Here is a 27,210-nt window from a genome sequence, read left to right on the forward strand (position 1 = left end):
GCAGCCTGAAAGGATTTGAGAAGGTGGGAAGCTCCCCATCTCTCCCAGGGTGTGGTTGATCCTGAGAACTAATAATGGCAATTAAAGTGGCCACATTTAACAATTTTTTTACCACACATTTTAGCAGAAACATCAAATGAATGTGCTTCTCCTACAACCGCAAACTGCTTAGTGTGCTTCCCCAAATGCCAAAAGCTCCAGTTGTCTGCTACCCCGTTGCCAAAACCTCCAGCTCCCCGTAAATGCATCCCCAGTTATGCATCACCCGTACAAAAATATGCAGCGTACTGAAAATGTGGGGAAAAGCATTAATTAAAGTGACATTAATATTGAAAGAATGTCATACGGAATATTGTACAGATGGCATTACATGGTCATATTTAAAACAGTAAAACTTCCAATTTAAATTTAAAATGAAGCTGTGCATAATTTCTAGTATGATGCACGGGAGTGTTGCAGAATGAAGAGAATTTGACACAGGTTTTATGTCCAGCCTGCTGCAGAGTAAGCAGGAGCATATTCATTTATTATTTTGGAGTCTGAAAAGCAGATATAACATCTGCAACGTTTCTAGAGCTTGAAATTCATTTTTTTTTCTTTTCAATTTTGTTCAACAAAGTTTTCCCTTGGACTGAAATCTCACCCAAATGGTTTCAATCTGAAACAAATATTTACAATTTGGTGTTATAGCAATCATCTTAGGACACCATCAGCCATCTGATCTCTGAGCTGCCTTTGGGACACCTCTTCAGACGTACTGTAATTAGAAGTGATGCATTTTAATACATTTTCTAAGGTTCACAATTAGGGTACTAACACAAATTTAACTACAGTGGTGTGAATAGCGAAAAGTAATAAAACTGTACATCAGGCATGTCACTTCTGCACCTCACTTTGTCCATTTACAATTTGGGAGACAATAATGCTTAGGTACCTACCTCACAGATGTGTTGTGAAAACTGATTAGTTAATGATTGTAGAGGGCTTTAAAAAAATAAAGTGCTATATGTAAGTGGCTATATATGGCAGGCAGTCAATTGTGGTCATTCCTAAAATTGAAAATAAAGAATATGCTACAATGCCTACCACCACATATAAATATTTTTACCATGCCAGAGAGGATCTCATCTGTGAAACATGCTCCACTCTGCAGCACAGCTAAGAAATACTTAGTTATTTGCATCATTAGTGTAGCCTGCTGAAATACAGTAATATGATATATTGAGGGCTCACTAATACCTGCAATTAGTAGAGAGAGAACGCAAATGAGTGTATATATGAGAGAGAGAGAGAGAGAGGGAGGGAGAGATATCTGCATTGCTAACCTTTAAAAAAAAGGCGCAGTCCTAATCCATTGATATAGCTCCTGCCACAAGCCATGCTTTTACTCATAATAAAACCCCTTCTTGGCTAACCTGACAGATCACATCAACCTTCTACTTATGGCCATTAAAATTCTCACCACTTATATTTGTCTTTTAAACTGAAGGTAAAAGTATCGAAATATACAACAAACACAGCAGCGCATTTTGGGATGAATGCTTAATAACTCAATCTCACCACCTCTTTGACGAACACGTAGGGCCACATTCTCTGCTTCTAGCTGCCTTTATGATGTACTATCTAAGTCACTCTGGCAACACCTTTCCCTACCCCTAACTTGTTGCCATGTTCCAAATCTATCCCCTCTCTATCCCCTGCAGTTATCCGTTTTTAAGATATGCTCCTTTGTATAAAGTTAAAAACAGTAATTCACTTATAGCGGACAAACAAGAGCACAGCCAGTTCTACAATTTATATTGCAGCTGTAATGACATTAGGCTGCCATACTGAAGTGAAAATAAAAACAAAGAGCCAGCTAATACCAGGATTTTCTCAGTCACACGAACAGAGAATACTATGCTGAATATGAGTGCATAATTTTCCCCCCCAAATTGCATTTTATAATCAGTGGACTACTTGCTAAGTAGCGACATTACTTATCGTTAAGTGAAGTCGCAAGTGAGACAATACACACTCACATATTTACAGTATAGTCTGCTTAAAACAAAGACAATCAGAAGAACTCGCAAGCATCAAGCTTAAAAAAAGTCATCTAAAAGCAACACAATTCCTTCTGTGGCATGTGAACAGCTCTAATTTAAAAGGACACTGTCAAATACAATTTTGCATTGTTTGTTTGTTTGGCCAGTATGATTTATATGGGTTTTTTTTTATTCAGGGCTCTTCCCATATTCCTTGAACTGGTGAAACCTCCATTGAGATGTGACATGAAACAGGGAAAGAAGCAGACATGTTCTCTTGGAAGACACTATCCTCAGAGCACCCTGTCTGAGCAGATCCATACATCCAACTGGGAAATTATGGGGTAATATAGTGAACCCAGAAAGTAGGGCAACTGGCTGCAGACAGGACCCAATCAATGTACCGTATTTAAGGAGAATGGGGAGGAAGCCATAGAAGTTTAATATTTGCGTGTCTTTATCTAGTAATTTTACTCAATTTTATTTGGTAAACTTTGATTTCTCCCCCCCAGTAAAGCTGGGATTATTTTGCCTCTTTTTGTTTTACTCCCTTTATTGTCTTCCAACATCATTGTTTTTGACAGAAGAAATAGAGTTTCTTCATTAACCTACATTCCCTTTACTACTTAGTTGGTCAGTTCAGCTAAATATTGAAAGGTCATGCATAACCAGTGGCTTTTGATTGTTTTTAATGTCTTGCTTCCAGAGTTGTTGAACTGACAAAAACCAAAACCAAATAGATTGATAGATCTGAGCAAGTTTAAGTGATGCCAAATAGGAGGCTTAAATAAGTTGAGAGTGTCCATTTAAATCACTGCTCTTCTGCTTGCAAGCATTATAATACTGAACAGAATGAACCCTACACCGTGCACACACAAACATTTCCAGAATCAGGAAAAGGCCATTTAGACCAACATGCCTACCCTGTTTTAGCTGATCTTCCTTCTACCTTCCTCCTTTTTCACTAGAGCTCTCAATCACCTCCTGCTCCAGAAACCAATCTAGGTATCTCTCAAACTCATTTTACACTCTGGTTTAATCACCTTTCGCTACCAGCTCCAGCTACACAGTGCAGTCTGGCTGCAGTATCAATGTCAGAGGGGGAGGATACTGTCTGACTACCAATAAAAATATGGCACCAAAGAGGCAATTAAAACAACTACTCACATCTTGTGCAAATATTCTCTCCCTCACTCTCTGATACTCCTCTTCTCTCTCTTCAATTGATTTACTTCGTCTGTCATCTCTAAATGGATGAATTCTGTTTTGCTGAGCAGAAAAAAAATCAGGATGGTTATATAAGTTGAGCTGTTAAAAACTGCAGTTTAGAAACTGTCAGCGAAGAATAATAAATGTTCCCATAAAAAAAAAAGTATGAAATGGATAGCTTTCAATTCTGAGGGGGAGTGTGAACCACCGTGTTATGCTGGGTACCCTTGGCTTTCAAGCTAGACGCTGCTTGAGAGTGTTCCTAGATCAAGTGACTGAAATAAGGGTTTGTGCATGACCTTTGTGAGCCTGCAGTCCTGAATCAAGGCCTCCTCATCCTTCTTTTGCTTCTGACTGATCAGGAAAAGGCAGGGTTTTTTTTTTTATTTTCCCTATTGGCTGTGGGGAAGGAAGTGCTACAGAATACCCAACCATCCATGAAGCCAAGCAAGAGCATAGGAAAACTAAATGGTAGGAACTGATGATAAAATACTAAGAACCCTAAAAGATTACATCTACCACAATGATGATAAATTATGCTTTCCAGAATATTTTGCACAAGAGTTTTAACCCTTTCAGTACCAAGCCTAGCCCTTAATTCAACTTAGTGGGGAAAGAGAGCCATTTAATCCTTTTAATGATCAACATTTTAGACAGCAGTACATGAACACAATGGACGGGAAGACACCCTTCATGAAACACCTTGCTTGCAATTAGATTTTAATTGCAGTGCTGCTCCTTCTCCCACACTGTGTTTTGTGTATATGATCACGCTGCTTGCCTTTGGTCTGCTCCCACATCCATTACTCACTAAACCTTTCTTTCAAAGCCAACTGAGATGCAGTGTAGCTGGGAAAGCTACTACACACAGCTGAAGGTGAAAGGAAAAAGAAAAATAGTCTCTAATTAGAAGCAGGAGGCAGAAGCACTCAATGGCTTTGAGTGATTCACTGGAATCTACCACAGTAATGATAACCTGGGTGACAAAAGCATACTCTGTCTTACCTTTAGGAATTTCTTAGAAAAGCAATGCCAGTGTTACAACCCCTTTTGATATTTTGTTTTGTCATGTGTACATTTTGCACTGGATTTAAATGATTTTATGAACACAATGCTTACTTTTAGCAGGGTATTTTTTTTAAATGCTGAATTTCAGTGGTGTGCAAACACACAGCTCCCTCACACTCTCCTACACGTAATGTGTCAGACATGTCTAAGATAACAGTGCTGGGTCGCAAGCAACACACGGAAGGGAGAAGTTCTGCCACAATACATGCAAAACAAGCAAATAAGTTACATAGACAATAAAATGTGGTTTGGACCAGGGAGCGACAGGAACTAAAAGATTAAACTACTTTTTGAGGGGCAGGGAGGGTCAAAACTTATTCTAGGGTGGTTTCAAAAAATCAACCCGGCCTCACTATAACATGTTTGAAGAATTTTTCCTCCTTTATGGCTATATCCGTTATCTTTGGCTCGTACGGATATCCAGATCTGTGTGTACGTAGACATGTGTGTGCGTGTATAACTGAAGGATAAAGCTGGAGGGAGTCGAACAACCGCTAGTCACACAGGCATTTGGAAATGCGACTGACAAAGCCTTCCAACAGCTTGGAACCTTTGACATTCCAGCCCCCTTTTAACATGCAGCAAGTCCTGTGCCAAGCAAACCACCCATGCAAACCCACACACTGCCACTGCTAAAGCAGCCACATGAGAGCTTGATGCTCTCCACTGTATGCCAAAGAGGAGGAGTGGGGTGGGGTGAGGGATGGGAAAAGGAAAGCGGAAGGGGGGAGCAACAACAAAAGAACAACAATAACATCAGTCAGCCCACCTTCGAAACAACAAATTTCAGCAACTCTCGAACCGAGAACCAACCTGATTGTCTTCTTTATCAATACTAGAGTTATCTCGCTTCAAGATAAATCGCTTCTGGGATTCTTCACCTTTTTCATCTTTTAAATGTTCAGAAAACCTTTGCTCTGGTCTGCCAGCAAAGTAAAACATATCAATAAAAAAAATCTGCTTCGTTGGGGTTTTTCTTGTTTGTTTTTTTTTAATTCTCGGCGCTCTTTGTTTTTCACAGAGCCACTTAGTGCAAAATTAGTTTATATTTGCTGTGGTTGGGAGATACTGACTACAGCTGTCTGATGAGGTTCTAATGCAGCTAACTGTTATTGCTATAAATATCTTTTGTTGTTGTTATGTAGGAAGGAAATATGAATGCAAAGTCTCAGTCATTAAGTCACTCCCTCTCATCAACCCCTGTGACTGAAGGGCAAGAAATCAAGTTAACATACAATATGTCACTTTGTTCCTTCAGTTGTCCTGACCTCCAGCTAAGCTGCAGCTGAGTATGGCTTACCCACATTTATAAACAAGGAAAAACTGATAGAAATATTTGTACAGAACTTCTCACTCCTAATAAATCAAACTGGTAATTGGGGAGGACCTAGTGGTATTTTGTTAAAACAAATTATTATCTAGTGGCTCATAAACAGGGGGGGGGGAAATATTTCAGAACAATCGCATAGTATTGATTAACCAATTGATTTTAAACTCATCCAGGCTTTTTTTCTTTTTCTTTTCTTTTTTTTTAAATGGGCAAATAGTGCTGGCTAAGAGCTTCACATTTCTAGGTTCAGTAGCTGGGGAAAACTGCTCTGTATTCTTCTCCACCCTGTATAAAAAGGAAAAGCTAAGAAGTGTCTCATGTCCTGGAGCTAACAGTTATCAGAATTTGTTTCTTTTAGTGACATTTCATTCTTCCTGATATACTTCATCTTGTGTCTGTTCTTAGTGTCCTGCTTTTGAGTTGTCTGCCAAGGCTTCATTATGCCATAAATTGGTTAACAAAACAGGAATACATTTTGTGATGTGACGACAGACTGCTAATTCAATAGCATCACAATTTTGGGAATACAAAACGTATCTAAAGAAAGGGGCTCATCTCCGTGTGTTAATTCTGATAGTGTTAACAGGAAATTTATGTTTGTCACTGAAGAACAGAGTGCCTAGGGATCATACACCGTACAATAATGCATCCAAACTGTGTTCACCACTCCCATTGACATTAATGGATGTACCCTGAGGAAACTGGAGACAGAATTTATCTTATCTTGTCTTTTCAAAAATAAGTACTGTAAAATAATGCCAAAAAATCCTCACAATCTTTTTTAATCCAGATATACAAAACCACCACCATTTTACTGACACACTGTTCAAACTAAAAAAATGAGGAGTACTTGTGGCACCTTAAAGACTAACAAATTTATTTGGGCACAAGCTTTTGTAGGCTAAAACTCTCCAATGAAGTGGATTTTAGCCCACGAAAGCTTATGCCCAAATAAATTTGTTAGTCTCTAAGGTGCCACAAGTACTCCTCATTTTTTTTTTTGCTGATACAGACTAACATGGCTACCACTCTGAAGAACTTTTCAAACTAACACTCCATTGATTATAATGCACAGTGTTGGAGTTATACTAGAGTGAAACATAACACATATTTGTGCCACATTACAATTAATTACCAGATGTATAGGAAAAGCTTGTAATGAACTATGATAAATGCAAAACTCACAAGGTGGTAACTTTCCTGACGTCCTTTTATTCATGAATTTATGTGAATTTTGGAGGGCTCCGATAACTTCTGTTCACAGCCTTCATTTTGTGCAAAGACTACAATTTGGTTCAGAAACCAATGACCCGATTTCCAGAGATACTGAGCATCCAATAATTCCACATACCTCAACAGGAGATGTGGCTAATCAGCACTACTGGAAATTGGGTCCATAATATAGAAAGTTTCAGATTCTCCTGGTGTCCCACTTTGTTCTTTTCTGAAGATTTCTGGAAAGTGCAAAGGTGTGTGCTCACTTGTACAGTTTTCTAATGTAATCAATAGTACAGTGCAGTGATACTGCTTGTAAAGAGAAAGCCTGCCAATGTAAAACAGGATATTCCATGGTATATTCTGCCTCATTCACATTAATCAGTATTATACTTAAATTGTCAGGGGAAGAAGAGACCCTCAAAAATTCTGCTTTAAAATGAGCAAGTGAAAAAGTTCAAAGGTTAAAAATGTATCTTCCATAAGTGACAGCACAATTAAAGGACAAACAGATAAAACTATTGAATTAGGACTAGAGGGAGGGTCAGTGTGGAGCTTATAGTTGTAAATCTACATTTTGAGTGTTTCAGTTTGTCTGTGGTTTACTTAACAAAAGAAAGAGGGAAAAACAAATGCTCTAATTGTATCAAAGTCAAGAAAATCGACTTTTAAAATCCATTTGGTAAATTTCCTCTGTAATTACTGCTTTATACAAATGTCTTATCCATGTAGATTCATACTTAAACATCTTTTAATTCTGTATTTTTAAATAAAATACCAAAAATGAAGAGACCACCATTACGATGAATTAATCCCTTGCTAATTCCACCTCTCCACAGGTCATTTTGGGAAGCATGAGTACAAAATATGATCCCAAACCAGTAATTTCATTTATTTACATATTCATTCATTCTTAAAACCACAAAGAAAATTCAAACAGATTATTTCCTAAATTAAACAAAAATACAAGGCTGACCTATTGGGCCTTGATCTTGAAAGGGGAACTGTATGGGCAGATCCCTGTGCACATGTGGCACCTGACTGACTTCAGTGGAACTTCATGCACTGCTGCAGGATCTGCCCGTATGGTTCTCCTTGCAACATCGGTTCCTTGGATGCCAGGTTTCAGCCTAGAATGAAAATGCAGAGGTAAGTTAGAAAATAAAGACCAGAACAAGAATTTCCATTAGAAATGCTGAGGGACAACCTTCATCTCCCAACGGAAACATAGCAACATGAAAAACCCTGTAAGATTATTTAAAAATGCTTCTACCAATAAAATGATATGTGCTTTGTTGATTGTATAGATAATGGGGCCAAAAGACCCTAACCTAAACCAATCTACATGTCTCAGTCTTCAATGAAAATGAACTCTTAAATAAACACTTGAGTTCAGAAAAGAACATTCACAAAAAAGGAAGTCCCTGCCCCAAAGGGCTTGCACACTAAGTGGACAATATATAGACCAAAGGCCAGCCCTGTAAGATATGGAATATGGGAATTCTAATGAAAACCAATGAGAGTCCTAAGCACATAGCTTGCAGGATAAGGCTGCCAATGATTATTTCATTTAATTTTATCTACTCAATGGAATCTGGCACATTACTTTAAGAAGTTTTGAGTTAATTCATTGCTCATGGAAGGGAGGGACAGATAACATCATTCTGAATCTGAATGTGGGTAGCCATAGCATTAGTACATTCTGCCAATGCATCTCATTTGGGACCTGAATTGTAACAAACACCTTCCCTTCTCCTTTATGCTCTTTTACACCCGAGTCATTCTGAAGCACACCCTTTAAAATGTACCAAATGGTGGGGTGGTTGTGGACACATGGGAATGAATTTTCAGTTGTGGTATAAGCCAACTGAGTTCAAAGAATGGCTTCAACTTTTGAATTCACAATTTTGCACACTCAGTTACCTGCACTTGTTCATTACTGCTTGTGAATATTTGGTGTTTTACATAGCCCCAGCATCTGGAATCAAGTGATAATGTAAGAACCTTAACTTCCATTTAAACAAAAAAAGGAAGGGTGAAACACTGACACTATTTAAATCAATGGGAGTTTTGCAGTTCGGGGCTTCAGTGGGATCAAGATTTCACCCTAAGTTTCTAGCCCTAATAGCTGCAGAGGAAAAGCTTGAAAACATGACCCAAAATACACCTTAAAGGCTTAGAAATCTGCAGACAAATAAAAAAAATCAAAATGTATTATTTAAAATAAATATATATATAATTATTTTAACCCAATCACATTTGTTTTGGGGTCTGACTCATTGCTTGGGGTTTGCAATACTGTAAAGTTGAAGAAAATAAGGAAGTGCACCTATACCTTGAACTACTCCTTGAGGAAATTTGAAAGGTTATTTCTTTTTCTGTCATTATTCTCTTCTACTGTAAGACCAAATCAGGACAAGCTGAATCTGATGTACAAACAACATACATACCATACTGACTAAAATTCTCTAACAAGTTCCCTGTAAATCTATGGAATAATTATTTATCTGTTTCATAGGAGACATTGCTTATTTTTAGCTCCTTGACCTTCAAATCCACCTATAGTTCACTATGCAAACAAAGGAATCATTTCCATTCTAAAGGATAGGAAAGTCTAACCACATGAAGGAAAAGACCAAAAAGAAAAATATCTTGATAATTTTTTTTCATGGAAGGTATGGCAGAAAGGGATAATATGTGTACATTATCTTTTGTTGTAGGTCTATTATCTATTATGAATTCAGCATATATCAATGAATTTATATAAATATACAGATATACATATACACGGCGATTTTAGTGTTTAAAGATTGACAACAGTGGAAACTGAAGTCCCCTGTTTACTCACTTTATAAATAGAGCAGGGAGAGTGGAAGCGCTAATTTACCAAAACTACTCTGTTAATGTGGCCTGTGCCTTAAAAGACCTATCTCACATTGTCAAAGGATAATTCTGGTTCCATAACCATTTTTTTTTTGGCATCTACCAAAGATATCAGTGCCAACAAGGTTGTTAATTAATGCCAGGTGCAACACTGTGCAGTCCTGTCTTTCCTATTGCTCCACAGCCTAAAGGTCCTGATCATCCCCACTGTTACAGGATATCTTGTATTGTTGCTTGGCTTTTCCCCCTCTCTAAGCTACAAGTTAAAAACAAAACATACCTGAGCAACAGACCTACTCTTAGAACTGGAAATTAAAATCCAGTGGGTCATCAAAAACCCTCTTGACTAATCAACCATTTGTTTGATTTTTTTCAGTGACTCATTTACACCTTCAATAAATGAGGGTAGTATATTAGCTATATTTCCAATGTATAACAGTTAAAAGTAAATTCTTACAAGAGATGCAGACAAATACATGTAGATTTTGAGAGTATGAAAATGCTAGCCATTTAAGCCTTTGCACATTTTTCTAACTATCTGCATGGTTCTGCTATTTTCTCTTCAACACCTATGCCTGAAATTAATGCTGTGAAGTGCAGAATGTGAAATATTGCTAGATATGTATTATTGATTGGAAGACACCTATATGCATTTGTAAGAATTATAAAGCACACAAACTTCCAAATTGTTTTCATTATGCTAACATGTTATTTATCATGTTATTTATTCCAGTTGGAACTGGAAAAGGTTCAGAAAAGGGCAACAAAAATTATAAGGGGCATGGAGCGTCTGCTATATGAGGAGAGATTAATAAGACTGGAACTTTTCAGCTTGGAAATGAGACGACTAATGGAGATATGATAGAGGTCTGTAAAATCATGACTGGTTTGGAGAAAGTAAATAAGGAAGTGTTATTTACTCCTTCTCCTAACACAAGAACTAGGGGCAACCAAATGAAATTAATAGGCAGCAGGTTTAACAAACAAACAAACAAAAGGAAGTATTTTTTCACATAACGTACAGTCATCCTGTGGAACTCCTTGCCAGAGGATGTTGTGAAGGCCAAGACTATAACAGCATTCAAAAAAGAACTAGATAAATTCATGGCAGATAGGTCCATCAATGGTTATTAGCCAGGATGGGCAGGGATGGTGTCCCTAGCCTCTGTTTGCCAGAAGTTGGGAATGGGTGACAGAGGATGGATCACTTGATGATTACCTGTTCTCTTCATTCCCTGGGGCACCTGGCATTGGCCACTGTCAGAAGACAGGATACTGGGCTAGATGAACCATTGGTCTGACCCAGTATGGCTGTTCTTATGTCCTTATCTAATTTTAGTTCTATTCTAGTTTTAAACTTTCTGTAAGACCATTGTGAAAAATCAAATACAGCAATGAAATTATGCATTAAAAAAATTAAAAAGACTGAAATGTACTAAGCAAATGCCAATTTAAAAGGTCAAAGATACAGTATAATTTGTCTGAACTTGTCAAATTCTACACAGGCTTGCACATGTATGTACAGGGTATCCAGGAAATACATGTGGTTACATTCTTGTGTTAACATGCATATAAGGAAATCTAAAGGCTTGGTTAGGAGATAGAATGTGACAACTATGTTTTTCATCAATATGACCCAGCACAGGAGATAGTGCATCTAATTTAGCAGCTACAGGATCAGTCTATATGGGTTTACTGCCTTGTCATCTTCCTGCACATTAATTCATTTGATGTTTCCTACAAATTGTCAGGTAGATCATTAGAGGTGTATCTTTCCATACAACCTTGTACACAATCCAAGAAGTTTAGGTCTGGGCAATTATTGCAACAGTATATTAAACCTAAGCGTTTTCATTAGCCAATGGAACCTTTGATCAGGATGCTACAAATGTACTCAGAAGTGTTCATGTATGATGTGGTTTCAGTTGTTTAATGATGGAACCTTATATAAGTTATTTTTGTAGTAGACCTTCTTCCTTTAGGACCTCGGAACATGAATGCACTGTTTGTAAAGATAAATTTACTGGACTGGTTTCTCTGCTGGTGGAAATCATCAAAATCAATTTCTACCAGAAGAGGATCCGGCCCAATGCCTGTACTGTGTTTTCCTGACAGTCACTACTCTTGAAGAACCAGACCGCCCTCTCCTGTGGCAAATCTTTAGGGAAGGGACCAAGGGGCTGGCTGCACTAACACTTTATCATCACTGTGAGGTTCCCCTCACAGAAGTCCTCTAAAAGTTTCTGCCAGTGCAGCAAACCTTCCTTCTAGCAGAACGCCTCCAATCTTCACTGGTACATTTGCCCTCCCACAGCTCCCTGTCAGCACAGCTCCACGGCACTCCCGTAGCTATTGCTGCCACCAGGACACACTAACGCAAAAGGGGCCCCATGGAAAGCGTAATACAGCTTATTTTGGTACTCCAGGGCACAGCAGAACAGCATAGCATTGGGGTTACTCAGCTCCCAGTTTACCACTAGAGTGGACAGAGACAGCTACATAGTGGAAGTAGAAGTCAGATGCTTCTTTCCTGAAGATGAAAGTGGATACTGGAGAAGTGAGTAGGAATTTGTCATACCTTCCTCAGACAACATGTGACATGGCAGGAAAGAAGGGAAGGAGATAATAGGGAAGAGTAAGGTCCATGTGAGTTACTCTCCATCTCCCTTTCTGCAGATGGTCTCAGCTAAAACTTTCCCAACCTTTTTTGAAGTTAATAGATTCATAGATCAGAAGGGACCCTTGTGATCATCTTGCATTACACAGACCATAGAACCTCATTATAACTTCTGGCTGAGCAAGAGCACATGTTTGAGAAAGATATCTTGCCTTAATGTAAAAATTTCAAGTGATGGAGATCCACCTAATCTCTAGAGGTAAGTTCCAATAGTTTATTACCCTCACCGTTAAAAATATGCGTCTTATTTCTAGTCTGAATTTGTCCATCTTAAACTTGAACCATTGGATCTTATTATGCCTTTTTCAGTTGCATTAAAGAGACATCTATTCTCAGAAATCTCTTCCCCATGTAGGTAGTTTTAAAACAATTGATCAAGTTCTCTCTTAACCATCTCTTGGTTAAACTAAAGAGAATCAGCTTTTTAAGTCTCAAGTGTGTTATCCAGACCTCCAGTTACTCTTGTAGGTTTTTTCTGAACCCTTTCCAATTTTTTAAAACATACTGTTTGAAGATACAGTATTCCAGTAATGGTCTCACTAAGGCTGTGTCTACACTATAGAAACTATACCAGCACAGGTATGTTTGCATAGCTATCCCAGCAGAACCCAATGGTGTATGCAGCCCACCCTGACAGAAGCATCACCTTTCCAAAGGATGGTAACTAGGTAGACAGAAGCTTTCTGCTATTGATATAGCTGTACCTATACTGTGGTTAGGTCAGCACAGCTATGCTGATCAGGGGTGTGGTTTTTTCATGCCTTTGACAAATGTAGCTCTGTTGATCTAACTTTTAATTAGACCAAGCCTAATTCTGTATACAGAAGTAGTACCAACTCCGTATACCTACTTGATGCCTTCTTTCTTATACATCCAATGATCAACTGGCAAAGCAGACAAACATTTTGGAATTCTAAAGCTTGGCTTACATTGATACAGTACATACATGTTTATTACAAGGCATAGGTTTCCAACAGTAATAGGGCACACAGCTTGTCACAAGTTGCTTTCAAGAGAGGCAACAAACCCATCTCGTGCAGAAGAGATGGTTTAGCACTACAGTGTCTTAGGTAGGCCAGAGTGCCTAACATATCACAGAAAATGCTGAAATAAGGATATGGTCAGAGAATTCATCCACAAAGATCTCTGTCATTTTTACAAGAGTTTCACATGGTGCAATAAGTTTTACATTTGAAATGAGAGGTTAAAATAAATGTATTGGATGGGCTACAACATGTTAATCCTCCTAAAGTGAATAAATCACGGAATGACAGGCAGCTAGAGCAAGAGTGGCAGGAAAGGGCACAAGGATACACCAGAGTGGATGCAGGATCAACAGTCTGCAAGCAAATGGAGCAACTGGCAACATGGTGTTACCCAAATATACCAATAGACGGGTAATAATATAAGGAGATGGGATAAGTGCTGATGCAGAGAAGAGTCAAAGGAGTTGTGTAGATTTAGGGCATTGCTATTTGGGTGTTCAAATGGTTTTACTGCATTTTTCCATTATTTGTATTTGTCTTTAATTAAACCAACTGCTCAGTCCAACATCACACTGGCCTCTATTTTGAGGCACAGTAGTTCTCCTTACTTGCACTGTGAATATCTACTGTATCTGCCAATGCTGCTTTATATTTATGCTGGAGGACACCATAAGGCTCTATAGAACAGGAGTATTAAACTCATGAAAGTTTTAGTGTCTCTGCTTTCGCCTTTGAATCAAAACTCTCTAGTATATATAGTGCAGAAACCATTTTTGCCTCCAGATCAAGATTTTGAAATATGAAGGCATGTAAATATTTTGTGAATTTCAGCATTTTGAGATGGTGGAATATTTATCAATTAAACAGGTCACAGCTGATTGATACAAGGCTAACTTCCAGTCCTAACTATAATGTAGCATCTATTGTAATGGAAGCATGCTGCTATCTAAAGGTCACAATCCTCAAAACATAGCAGCCTAAAATCAGGACCTGAAATCCATATTTAGGCACCTGGGAGCTGCAGTTAAACTGATCTTGAAAAATCAGACAGGTACCTAACTATGGAGTTAAACCTGTTTTTGAAAATCTTGGCCTTAATGTCACATGGTGACCAATGGGGGATTTCTGTCCTCCTATAATGTAATTCATTTTATTACGACTTAGAGCATTATGCAGTTATACCACCACAACTTAACATATCACAAAGCCCCTTAAAAAGGTTTTTAAAGTATCTGAAGGTCAATGTCACATTATTAGACTATTTTACAGTACGAGTCACCACATTTCTGGTATGGTGACACTTCAACAGCAAAAGTTATTAAAAAGCCTTCTTTTGCCAGACATTACCACATGGTTTCTGCTGATAGCTTCTACTCTCTAGTAAAGGGAAAGCCAATCCCAATGCTAACTTGTTAATGCTAAGGACTGTAATTTTTTTTACTTAGCATCCAACCAGAACTCCTTTCTCTTCATACATTCTTTATTTACCATAAAAGTAATTAAGATTTTAAAGCTAAAAATGTATTTCTGTATTTGGTGTTATCCCATGATAGTTTACAAGGTGAACAATGCCATCATTATTACAAATAAACATGAGTAAATTCTAATGGATGGTGTTGATTTAGCCCACACGAAAGCTAAACCTCTTCAAGGTCCTTCTTATGGAGATTTATCCACAATGGCTTCATTTGGAGGGTGGGCTATGCCCTCTCTGCACCCCAACCAGCCTGCAGAGCTGGTCCTGGACTGCTGGTATTCAGGAATTAGCAAATAGCCAGGGCCCATTCATGCAGAGGCCTTGTCCTGCCAAAGTTTTCACCCCTTCCCCCTGGCAGCATTGTTCCAGTGGATATGGTTTCATTGAGGGCAGCTGCCCCAGGGATCCTTATAAAGGTAGAGTTCCCACCATGAAAATGGCAGAAGGCCTGATTTCCACAGGGCTGATGGGGAGACAATGTGTACTCCACCCCATCCACCAACTCTTTTTCCCATCCCCATGCGCTGATCCCCTAGATCCATGACTCTGGACTCCAGGAGGGAAGGGGGATGCTGCATAGGAGGGGTATTATTTGGATCAGGGGATAAAATCAGGACATCGGTTAATTAGTGTTCACTACCTGCAACTGGCACTGATCTCACTCCCTTTTTCAAAAACAATGGCAAAACTCCTCCCGGATTCAAATGGAATCAGGATGGAGCCCATAATCCTTTCCTCAACAATGAATTTCTCGCTAATATGACGCATGGCAGACAGTCCTGTACATTTCATAGGTTTCTTTTTTTTTCTTTTTTTCTTTTTTTTTTTTAAAGAAAAATTAATGTACCAAATTCTTTGAGTTTAAGACCACAGGAGACCATTAGTTAATCTAGTCTGATCTCCTGTATGTCACAGGCCATTACAGTTCCCCTCGTATTGAGCCCAATAACTTTTGTTTGGCTAAAGTATAATTTGTATTTGGCTAAATCATATCTCCCAGAAAGGCCTCCTCCAAATCTCAAAGACATCAAAAGATGGAGAATCCATCATTTCCCCCTGGTGAAGGGAAGTTACTCATTGAGCATTTTGCCTGAGTAAAGACTTCAGGATTTGGCCCAGTACAGTTAGGGCAAAGCATCGACCTCTGGATTCAGTCTACCTGGGCCTCAGATACAGTGGAGCTTGTGCAGCTCTGCAAAAGGACTGCTAGATGAAATGCAGGAGATTCAGAGATTATGAGGCCAGAAGGGACCAGTACGATCAACCAGTCTGACATACTGCGCAACAAAGGCCATAGAACATCATGAATTAATTTCCGTTTGAACTACAGCATAAATTTGAGAAAACATCCTATCCTGATTTAACAATTGCTCGCAATGAGGAATCCACCACAAACCTTGATAAGTTGTTCCAATGGGTAATTACTCTCACAGTTGAAAATGTGCACCTTATTTCCTGTCCAAAATTTGTCTAGCTTCAACTTTCAGCCACTGGATCTTGTTATATCTTTCTGCGCTGGACTGAAGAGTCCATTATTTGCTCCCCCAGGTAGGTGCTTACAGACTGTGATCAAGTCACCCCTGAACCTTCTCTTTGTCACGCGACCCAGATTGACCTTCTTGCGTCTGTCACTATAAGACATGTTTTCTAATCTTCTACTCATTCTCATGGCTCTTGTCTGAGCTCTCACCAAATTTATCAATGACCTTCTTAAATTGTGGGCACCAGAACTGGACACAGTATTCCATCAGCAGTCACACCAGTGGCAATATGTCTTCCATTTTCCTATTCAGTAGTGCCCTGTTTATATATTCAAGGATTGCATTCGTTCTTTTGGCCATAGTGTCACACTGGAAACTCATGTTCCACCGATTATCCACCTTGACTCTCAAAGTCTAGTTCGGAGGAGTCTAGACTCGCTATATGCCATGGAACTTAGTTCTGTGTCCCTGGCAGCACACAACAGGGAGTGGGGTTTGGGCAGGACAGGCTGAAGAGGAGCAGCAACCATAGATCTGCTGCTCCATGGAGCCACCTGCCATTGGCCTGTGAATAACAAGGTTTCAGTATAAATAGCTAGAAAGCAATTCTGCTGCCAGTCTGACCAGGCACTGGGGAAGGCAGGTAATGAATCTGCACCTGTAGAACACACCTTGCCCTCCTACCCCTCTGGATTGGATTTAGCCCTTAATATTTACAATTTCTGCCTAGGTTGAACATTTTGTGCAGCTTCAATTTAGTTCCAGCTGATGGAGGCTCACCATGTGGTAGCACAGCTTATTACAAAATACATTCATATTCAATGGTAGGTATGTATCGTACCCTATAACTGAACATTAGGATGTTGCATAACCACAAATATATACTTCAAATGACATTCCTTATCTAACTAATGAATTCAAGAATTAAACAGGAGAGAAAAAAAAACCAAAGTTCTGAAAACCACCAATAATGACAGCATACTTCACAAAAGCTGGCTGGCTAATGTGGGGACTATTAGTTCTCTAGAAATGACCTGTACCTGAAGATAAAAACAGTGTTACATAATAAATTCGTGTGCTTAGTTCCACTTCAGGCCATGAATAATTTCTCCATCATTAGACAGGCATCAGAAGCCACTTCCCAAATACCCGTTGGCTTGGATAGTGGAGCTACCTGTTAGTAATCTAGCAACTTCCCTGTGACAAACCTCCAAGTCTGCCACGTGAATACAGGAGCACCGTTCCCCTTTGCCTATCATGCAGAAGTAAGGATTGCTCAAATGAAGCATTTTTCTCATTGCTGGTGTATCACATCATAGAGATGCACCACTCATTCAGACTTCATAACTCTAGCACCAAAATAGAATGGAGGGGGATCCACCCACTGATTGAGGTACCCACTTTTGAAAATGGACTCCTGCATTGAAGGAAATTACTCCACCCATTACAGAATCAGAGCCACCTCTAAGTGGGAAATGCAGAGGCCAATTTTGACCTCCAGTTCTACAGCACAATGACATGACAGTGCAGTGGGATTTAAACTTGAAAAATGTCATTACCTGAGCTCGAATTTAGCTAACCCACTACTTTTCCAGACACAGCTAAAAATTCTACCATTACCAAGAATGCCACGATCTCTTTAATAACCACAAATACTAATCATGGCAAGTCTGAGGAGTTTGACTCATCCAAAAGACACCACTTCACAAGAAGAGCACCCCCTAACACCACACTAAGGCAGTGGTTAATTACTGATTCAAAGAAGAGAGTGTCCCTTATCTTAGTCACCAACTCCACTTTCCACAGCACTGAGTTTTCCTTGGTAGTTTCCCATCTTCCAAGTCTGATCACATATCTACGTAATTCTGAGTTTATGACAAGATTAAGCGGTGTGACTGCAAGGATTAACAACAGACTAACACTGTAGGTGTCCTTTCATTAATGTTTAACTAATACTTCATTACAATACAAAACAGCTATAAAATACATGTCCACCTCAATTACAAACAAATTAGTTTAGATAAATTATATTAGACTGAAAATTGTTAATGGAACCATTAGAAATGGTTCATTTACCCTAATGTCTCATTTACAGGCAAAGTCTGTCCTTGGATGTATGCACATAGCTCGCACTGACTGAAATAAAAATTCTACATCCTAGGGCCAAATTTAGCTCAACACACAGTTGACAAACACTTTTTCTTTCCATGCATCTGAAGAAGTGGGGTTTTTACCCGCGAAAGCTTTTGCTCCAACAAATCCGTTCATCTTTAAGGTGCCACCGGACTCCTTGTTGTTTTTGTGGATACAGACTAACATGGCTACCCCTGATACCTTTTCTTTGTTCATCTTCCTTGCAAGAATGAGTGAAAGACTGAAATAAGAGATAGAGTCCGTTGTGTAAACCAATTCCAGTTCAGATTCATTAAGTTTAAAAAAAAAAGTCAACAGTTTCAAGAAAAATGACATAGGTAGTTTCTTCTCCTAAATTGTATTATATGAAGGATTTACATTACAGTGCACAATAGTATTCAGTCAAAAACAAGTAATGTAATAACTAAAACTAATGCCTACACTATAATACATAATGTAGTGCTGAAATCCATGACACATTTATTAGCTTAATCTGTGCATTTTTTAAGGAACTGGGCATTAGGAGTTATTTGCCTCAGTTTTCCCATTTGTTAAATAAGGATAAGAATACTGCTCCTCCTCTGTAAAGTGCTTCAGGCTTTTTGGATAAAGAGCACTAAATATTTTTATTATTGCTCAGGAGTCCTCTACTGAGACAAATTAGACTTCCAAGTCACTAATCATCATACTTTTCAGCAAGTTCCTGATGACTGTATGGAAAATGTCTACGGAATAAAATCCATTTATTGCTTCAAAGCGACAGCATGAAGAAGACTCAGTGTTGTAAACATTATATCTGTTGTCTTTATTGTTTTATGGATTTTTATCCTATTATTTGTTAGGACCATAAGATGAGTGCTTTGTGTATTAATAAATATTAACAAGGACGCTATTATTTCTCAGATATGCAATTCCCTTGTACTCTAGTTGTGGATGTCTGACAGGCATAATCACTGCATACATATTTCTCAATACCAGTGTAGTTTGTGAATCCTTGAGTCCTAATTGTGCAACAACGACTGTTAGTCAGAATGCAGGGATTTGCTTTATCACAGTATAATTGTATCTCAGTAATAAAATAGCAGTCAAAATATAGCCAACACTGGAAAGAGAAATTCTTGCAATGGGAGACTTTTGTATGAACTAAAATAAATTGGTTTATAGTTCCTTGAAGCTACAAATTTTGGCCTACAGAACCTCACACACCACACAAAATAAAAGAGAGAGAGATGTTTGTATGTATATCCTCCTAGATCATGAGTCATACTACAATGAGTCTGACTTCATGAGATCACTGCCTTGATCGTGTTCTACTTACAATAGAGACAATATGATTTTTTTTAAAGAAAACGTGCAACAAAAAAGAGTTTGCAGAGTTAACTGTGCTGTGTTCCAACAAAACAATGTCCGCACCTTGTCACTGAGGTTCACTCATAACTAACAAGACATGAGCATTCGCTTACACAAATATAAGACTACAGAATATATACCTGGCTGAAAAAGAGCTGCAAACATTTTTGTTTGTGTCAACTTACTTATAACCTCCTGCCTCCCCCTTCTCCTCGGCAAATGCAATCTTAAAGAAACAAAAATCAGTCAAGGGGAAAAAAGCACATGTTGATGTGTACCCTGGAAGTCATAACTTGTGGCTACTGAGCCTATAATGTAACCAATCCCACTATTTCGGTACAAAACCAGTATCTTTTAAATCCCAATATGCTTGGCATGCCTGGATTGGGGGTCGGGGGAGAGATCTCCATTAAGAGCTAACCCCTGTTGTTGAAATTGCCTTTTTCACTGAGTGCCATTTTATAAGGATGTCTTAAAGAGTCTATACTATTTGCAAGAGCCATACCAAAAAAAAAAAAAAAAGCTCCATGTACCTATATAGGTATAATGCTTTAGGCACTACCTACACAAAGAATGCTTTTAAATGCAAAGCATATATAAAAAAAACCTACTGTGGGCTTTTCTATTTTTTGCGGGTGGGTTAGGAATGGGCAATGTCATGACTGTATTTGTGACTCAAGCCACTCAGACACAGAGAAAATAGATGGATAGAATATCCTACAATACTTTTTTTAGTTATGACATGGATAGTACGTATTGTATAGTATGTATAATTTTGCTGACACAGTTCTTAAAAAGAAACTCATGAAATACATACAGTAGCTGTCAATACTACTCCAAGTTTTGGATGTATCCTGAAGACACAAATAACCTTCCAATAGGGCTACTATGACATAGCATTTCTATAGCAGCAGAGTAAAATAATGTAGAGTAGAACAAAATATCAATAGGCTGTTTTACTACAAAGGTTAGAAGGTATATAACACTGAAAAAGGTTATAAAAAAATAATCCTTTCAGCTATGACTTTGTAAAGTCTTAAGGTTCACAACATATGTGCCCTTTGGTAAGCTCTCCAAATTCAGAAGACACTTACTAAACACAATTGCTGTAATTCATTCACACCGTACGTCCTGAATGCTGAGTAACTCTGCTGTATGTCTGAGCAGGTATATATGCAGCTGTGTGTGTGCGCGCATCTGTAAAAACATATTTTGCACACACCACATGTGAGGATATCCATGTGGCAAACTGCAAAGCCAAATTAAAATCTGTATTTATCAAGCACTTTAAACACATCGCCTGCATTCTCCCCACTTATCTATCTCCACTGAGATAATCAGACTGAATATACAGACAGAGATATGTAAAATTACTGACAACAGCTGCAAGGCTCTCTTATCTATTTCTATTTTTTTTTAAATATGGCATGTACAGAATAAAGAGGTGGCACATACAGTTTTTGTTGGCACTCATTTGGAATGTCCTGCATAATACATTGCCTCCGTCTCAAATTTATGCTTTTATCATACTGCATTGTCATGTGTTCACATCACATTTTGGTATAGCTTTAGAGAGATGATAGACAGACACAGATGACAGACAAATATACATACAATGGAGTCACTATAGTGATATTACAGTTAAGAGAGTAAGATACTTTCCATACTAAGCAGCATTGTGACCATCTCCATCGAACGTTTGCAAAAACTTCTGTTCTGCATAATATTTCACATGTACTCCTTGTCCAGAAGGTAGTTTTTTGGAAAGTTTTTAGATTTTAATTGGACAGGCCATTTTTAGCTTTTTTTAAATCCAGTCATAATTCAAAGCATTAATATAGAGTATTAAAAGGTTTTAACCCACTACTCCTTTATATCTGAACTAGTGCACAGGACTATTTTTATCATCGAGTTTGGATGAAGAACATTTAGTTATAAGAGATGATCTCTCTATGCACATTAAAATTTCCACGAGAAATCTGGCAAATCGCCGCTTTTCTTTTTTCTTGTAGTAAGTAAATGTATGTCCTTTTGATTTACAAAGACAGCCTTCAAAATGTCAGAGGATAACTAGGGTCCAAACCTCCATTAGGGTCCACTAGCTTGGACTTCAGTGGAATGCTGCTGATGCTCAGGAATACAGAGCAGACAATTCAAATCCCAAAAGAGAATAGGATGCTAGGAATATATATTTGCCACTATTAATTTAAAAAAAAAAAAAGCAGCGCACAGGTTGCGCAGGCAGCAGCAGAATATTCACACAAAAATTACGTTTTCTCCTGATCTCACGCTATTGCAGCTGCTTTCCTCCTCCCCCGCCCCGATAAAACTAGCAGCCTCCACAGCTCCTCAAATTCTTGCCTGAGGCAGGTACGTTCACACACTCACACTCACCTTACAGTGATCCAGGTGATAACAGAAATGTATGCTTCAGAGGAAGGTAGAAAACTCCAGAGTGTACAAGTATGGAACAACCTGCCCACAGTTTCTTCTTAACCCCAAATAATTGGTGGATGGTTTATGCCCTTAAGCACAAGGGTTTCTATCCCACTAAATCTCAACTGGTGCACAAAGAGGCAGCAGAGAGAGGATGCTATCATATCACGCTATCCGAATCTTCACCCCACTGGTACATGCTGGTAGAATCCTCATTCCCCTCTTGTGGGGGCCAACCAGCCGCAGAATATTCACACAAACCCTCATTCAGCAAGATGAGTAAGCAGTAGCACCTTCGCCCACAGCAATGACTTGGCATCAAACCCAACCACTCACACTCACAAACACGTTAGGGGGCTCAAGCAAAAGATTTTTTTAAAAAGGTAGTAGAATCTGTGAATTCTGGAAGTACTTATGACAAGCTTTCTTCCCTGTTCATTGTGCCAGGCTGTGGTGCTTTGGGATTCAGAATGTGCTACCAAATGAACATCTGAAAAGAGGAAGAGGAAGCAGCATATTACTCTAGAGCTCCAGCTTCCTTTGGAGTGCATTGCTTCTGGACTGTCTGGCCTTCAGGTCAGGCCTTCTCTATTGTATATGAACTTACATATGTAATGTGGTCAATATTTATCTAGGTTTAAACTACAACTAACATAAACCACACTAAGCAATTTCTCCATCACTTTCAGAAATGCTTCTGTTCTGGATGTTTTACACTGGCTAGTTAATAGAGTCAGAAGGTTCCAAGAATTGAGTTCTGGTTCTGAGCTACGTAAAACTGTTCTCTCGGAGAACACTAGAGTCTAACATATATAACATTGGAACTTTTAAAAATCCTGGACTCTGCAGAATTATTACTATTGTGACAATTGTGGGTTATGCCAATGGAGCTTATGACTTTACTGAAACCTGGAATATGGAGTTTATGGCAACTACAAACTCTGAAGGTAATACTGGCGAAGCTTATATTTCGGGTCAATGGAAATGCTCGTGGGTTGAATGTCCAGGCATTCAGTGGGTATTACCAGCTGTAAATTCCTTCTCCTCTGTGCTGACTCTGGCCACTAAAAAGGGGAGGGACAATAAAGGCTCTATCCAGTCCTTACCATTTTCCCACCCATTTATTCTGGGAAGGGAGTAAGTGAACAGGTAGCCCTGCTTATCCCTGTACAGTCAGACCTAAGGTCTAGGTAGCCCTATGGAAGGATTCAAGGGCTGTTCTCACTCTCTTGCTTGTTGACTGTGTAGCCCATGTCACAGTATAACCCAAAGGGTTTGATCCTGCTCCCATGAAAATCCTATGAGAAACTTCCAGTTGATAATGGCTACATAGATGGCCAATAGGGATTTCCAATATCTATTTTATTAATTTATATCGTATACCTTATTAAAAGAACATTTAACTGATTCAAAACCATCTACCTGTTCACACAGCTAATCTGCGTAGCTCCTTATTTGCTATCACTGTTAGTTTGTTTTAATGTCATTCTAACTTTGCAGTTTTTCTATTTAAAATACTTGTGGGAATACTATTCCTCTAAAATAACAAAACTGATTTCAGTTTATATAAAGGTCCGCCACTTTTTCATTATTTTTTTAAATCAGACATAGTGTAATTCCTTCCTTCCTACACCACACAAACTAATAATTATGCATCCTATTTCTCCTGACAATAAAATCCCAGACTCTGTCAGAAAAAAGAAATTTTAGAGGTCTCCTGCATCTGTGAAATTTAAAAAAAAAAAGACATTTACAAAGCCTCATTTTAGAACTGTATCTTAAAATATTATCAATAATATACTACATGCTGCATGGTAGAAGAATGTGTCTTTAGGGTTAGGCAATCCCTCCTTAAATAAACTTTAAAAGAACAAAAAACAAACAAAAAAAACATTCAGTTTTACTTAGTGCTAATGAAAGAAACCAGACTGTGACAATGAGGAAGGCTGGAAATTTCTGTTTCTCTGTGGAACAAGTACACTATGGACAGTGCCAGGACAAATTTTCCCACATGGTTCTATCCATGTGCCTTAACTATGACCTGCAGAGAGCACCTCCAGAGTAAAAAGCGTACTTCAGTCTGCAAGACCATTCAGTTTTTGGCCTCTCCGTTGAGCCTGCCAGCAAAGGTGCCAATTAGTGCCAGTTTCGACGCTGGCTTTGTAAACAATTTAAATGATTCTCCTTGCCTCTCATACCAGCCCATGAGCCACAATATCCAATGTGAAATCACTCAGACTTTTCACCTAAGCTGTCACATAAATTTTAGACCACTGTTTGGAATTTAATTCCTGTTGAGAGTAGGTTCTGCAACGCAATGTAAAGCAGTTCTAGTGCCACTTGTCTGCAAGGTGCATGTCAAGGCAACCAACTGAGCCCAAAGCACAAAAATCACTGTCAGCGCTAGCCAGAAAGAGAACTGAGCTGTGTGCAAAATTCTACTGCTCTTGTTGCACTGCGGAGATGATGCATATGTGAGAAGAAAAGGACATATATATATAGGAATGAATAAAACCAATGAAAATGTAAGGTTTTTTAGGGGCTGCTCCAAATTTTTCTTAATTGAATGACAGTAGTGGTATGCTAGATCTCTCTCTCCTCTGACTCCCTTACACACAAACACACACACATATGCCCCCCCAACACACACACACACACGTACGTGTGCACACACACAAATGCAGGTAAGCTGGAAAGGGAGATCTGATATGAGAGTGAGGGCGCTAAAATCAGGCCCTGAGAAGCCTGTAGTACTTGAATAGTGCTATGAAAAAAAGTGATTATGATGAACTGCTGTCTAGCAAAGATCTTCATAAATTGTAATTTTGTTATTTCTCATTCTCTGCAGCTAAATCTGTATAAGTTTCCGCGTAGGAGCCAGAAGCAGGACATACGGCTGCTTCCATGAGCTGCTTGAGCCACCCCTCCAGCGCCCCAACCCCCTGCCCCAGCCCTGATCCCCTTCCCACCCTCCGAACCCCTCGGTCCCAGTCCAGAGCACCCTGCACCCCAAACCCCTCATCCCCAGCCCCACCCTAGAGCCTACACCTCCAGTGAAAGCCCTCAACACCCCCCGCCCCAACCCCTGCCCCAGCCCTGATCCCCCTCCCACCCTCCGAACCTCTCAGTCCCAGCCCAGAGCCCCCTCCTGCACCGCAATCTCCTCATCCCCAGCCCCACTCCAGAGCCCCCACCCCCAGTCAGAGCCCTCACTCCCTGCCACACACCAGCCTGGAGCCCTCTCCCGCACCCTGAACTCCTAATTTCTGGCCCCACCTGGAGCCCACACCCCCAGCCAGAGCCCTCACTCCCTCCTGTACCCCAACCCCAATTTTGTGAGCATTCATGGCCTGCCATACAATTTCCATACCCAGATGTGGCCCTCGGGCCAAAAAGTTTGCCAACCCCACTTTACCCACTGACTATTGGATATTTTTAATTTCATATGTATATGATGCAGGGACCAAACAGTTTTCACACCCCCATTACAGATTTATAATCCAGAGTGAATGAAGACAAATAAAAAAGTTGAAAGTTAGAAGAAGGGGGAAAACTATAATCTGTGAAAAAAATAAAAGGTGACACAGGGGAAAAATATCTGTTGCAAAACAAACAACTCAATAGGCAGGAGTGGAAACTGCAAAAAAGAAGAAATGGAAAGAGGGAACAGGATATCTTCCCAGCATCTTTGTGTTATTTAAAAGTACCTGTACTTCATAACCTGCCCAGCTCCAGGCAACATGTTAAGCAATAAATTGCTTTCTATAGCTATGGGGTGGTGTTAGAGGGTCAGCAAAACATTCCACTCCAGAGGCACTATATAAATTTCTTGACTCTAAACAACCGGATTGACTCTTTTCTACATATTTCAAATCCTCATACAATCTTCCAAGGAGAAGACATAACGACACTCTACACCAGAATGAGTGATAAATAATGCTCAGCATTACAAAAATGGAATTTTAAAATGCCATGTAGCCAGGATGCAAATTGACCCTTATGAAAGGGAAATAAGAAAAGCACAAGGCTAGTACTTACATTCTAGTATTGCTGGTCTTGTTGATAATTACAGATTTTCCAGTTTGATCTACATTGTGATCCATTCCAAAATAAGCTGCCACTCTGTGCACTAACATCCTCTGATAGGACGACATCTGAGGGAACTTTTTATAATGATTACTGAAAGAAAATATCACACTGATCAGTTACGTGATCCTCTCTAAAATATAAAATACCTTTTAAAACTTGATTAACTGTTTTTTCCTCTGTTCAATTATACAGTATACATCTATGCTGCAGGTAAGCAGTCAGTCAACTACAATGGCTGGTTTTTAAAAAGTGCTGGATATATTTATGGTCAATAATAAAACTGGTACTTTTACATGCTAAATTAAGATAATCAAATCTCATATTTTACAGCATCAGCTGACTGCTGCAGGCGTCAGGAAGGACTCACTTGCCATACACACTTTCGCCCTATGTAAATGTTGCATAAATGGCTAAGGATATCATGAAAGTTTTATGCCTTCCTCCAAAGCAGCAGATACTGGGTAATGTTTGAGACACCAAGGGGCTATTCTAGTACAACAAATCTTCTTTCTTCTATTTTAAAATGTCTATTTTTCCCCCTCAAAAGTCAGGGGACTTTTTCAATCGGTTTGTTTTTAACCAAGTTAAAATCTATAATTTTATTATAAATTGTAGAATATGTGAGAGCAGAACAGGGTTTTGTCTCCCTTCAAACAAAAGCTTAACTTTATTTTTCACCACGTTAAAAATACCTTAGTGAACAGAGCAAATTGCATGACATAATATTTGATTATATATCCCCCTCTAGAGATGCATGCTTTATGTCCTATGCAATGAAAGCTTTACAATTATTTTTGAGCATAAGTGACTGGAACCAGCTGGAAGTCATTAGAGAAATATAATAAAAATGAA

The 27,210-nt window shown here is 38.9% G+C and overlaps 1 protein-coding gene across 8 annotated transcripts in view; it reads right to left on the reverse strand.

Moving 5' to 3' along the window:
• ARPP21 (cAMP regulated phosphoprotein 21) overlaps positions 1 to 27,210 on the reverse strand; it is a 173,272-nt gene that overhangs the window by 91,128 nt on the left and 54,934 nt on the right. For 5 of the 8 annotated variants that reach the window (XR_012157455.1, XM_073333012.1, XM_073333015.1 and 2 more), the window contains exons 9-11: positions 26,308 to 26,448; positions 5,115 to 5,223; positions 3,192 to 3,293 (exon numbers count right to left, since the gene is read on the reverse strand). Coding sequence is in view for 7 of the 8 variants with exons in the window: in XM_073333012.1 (XP_073189113.1) it covers positions 3,192 to 3,293; positions 5,115 to 5,223; positions 26,308 to 26,448 (352 nt within the window). In the remaining variant the exon portion in view is untranslated. The remainder of the gene's footprint in view (positions 1 to 3,191; positions 3,294 to 5,114; positions 5,224 to 26,307; positions 26,449 to 27,210) is intronic. The other 3 variants (XM_073333017.1, XM_073333018.1, XM_073333016.1) reach the window with 2 other exon arrangements.

Source organism: Lepidochelys kempii, chromosome 2 (genome assembly GCF_965140265.1).
Source record: "Lepidochelys kempii isolate rLepKem1 chromosome 2, rLepKem1.hap2, whole genome shotgun sequence".
Lineage (NCBI taxonomy): Eukaryota > Metazoa > Chordata > Testudines > Cheloniidae > Lepidochelys > Lepidochelys kempii.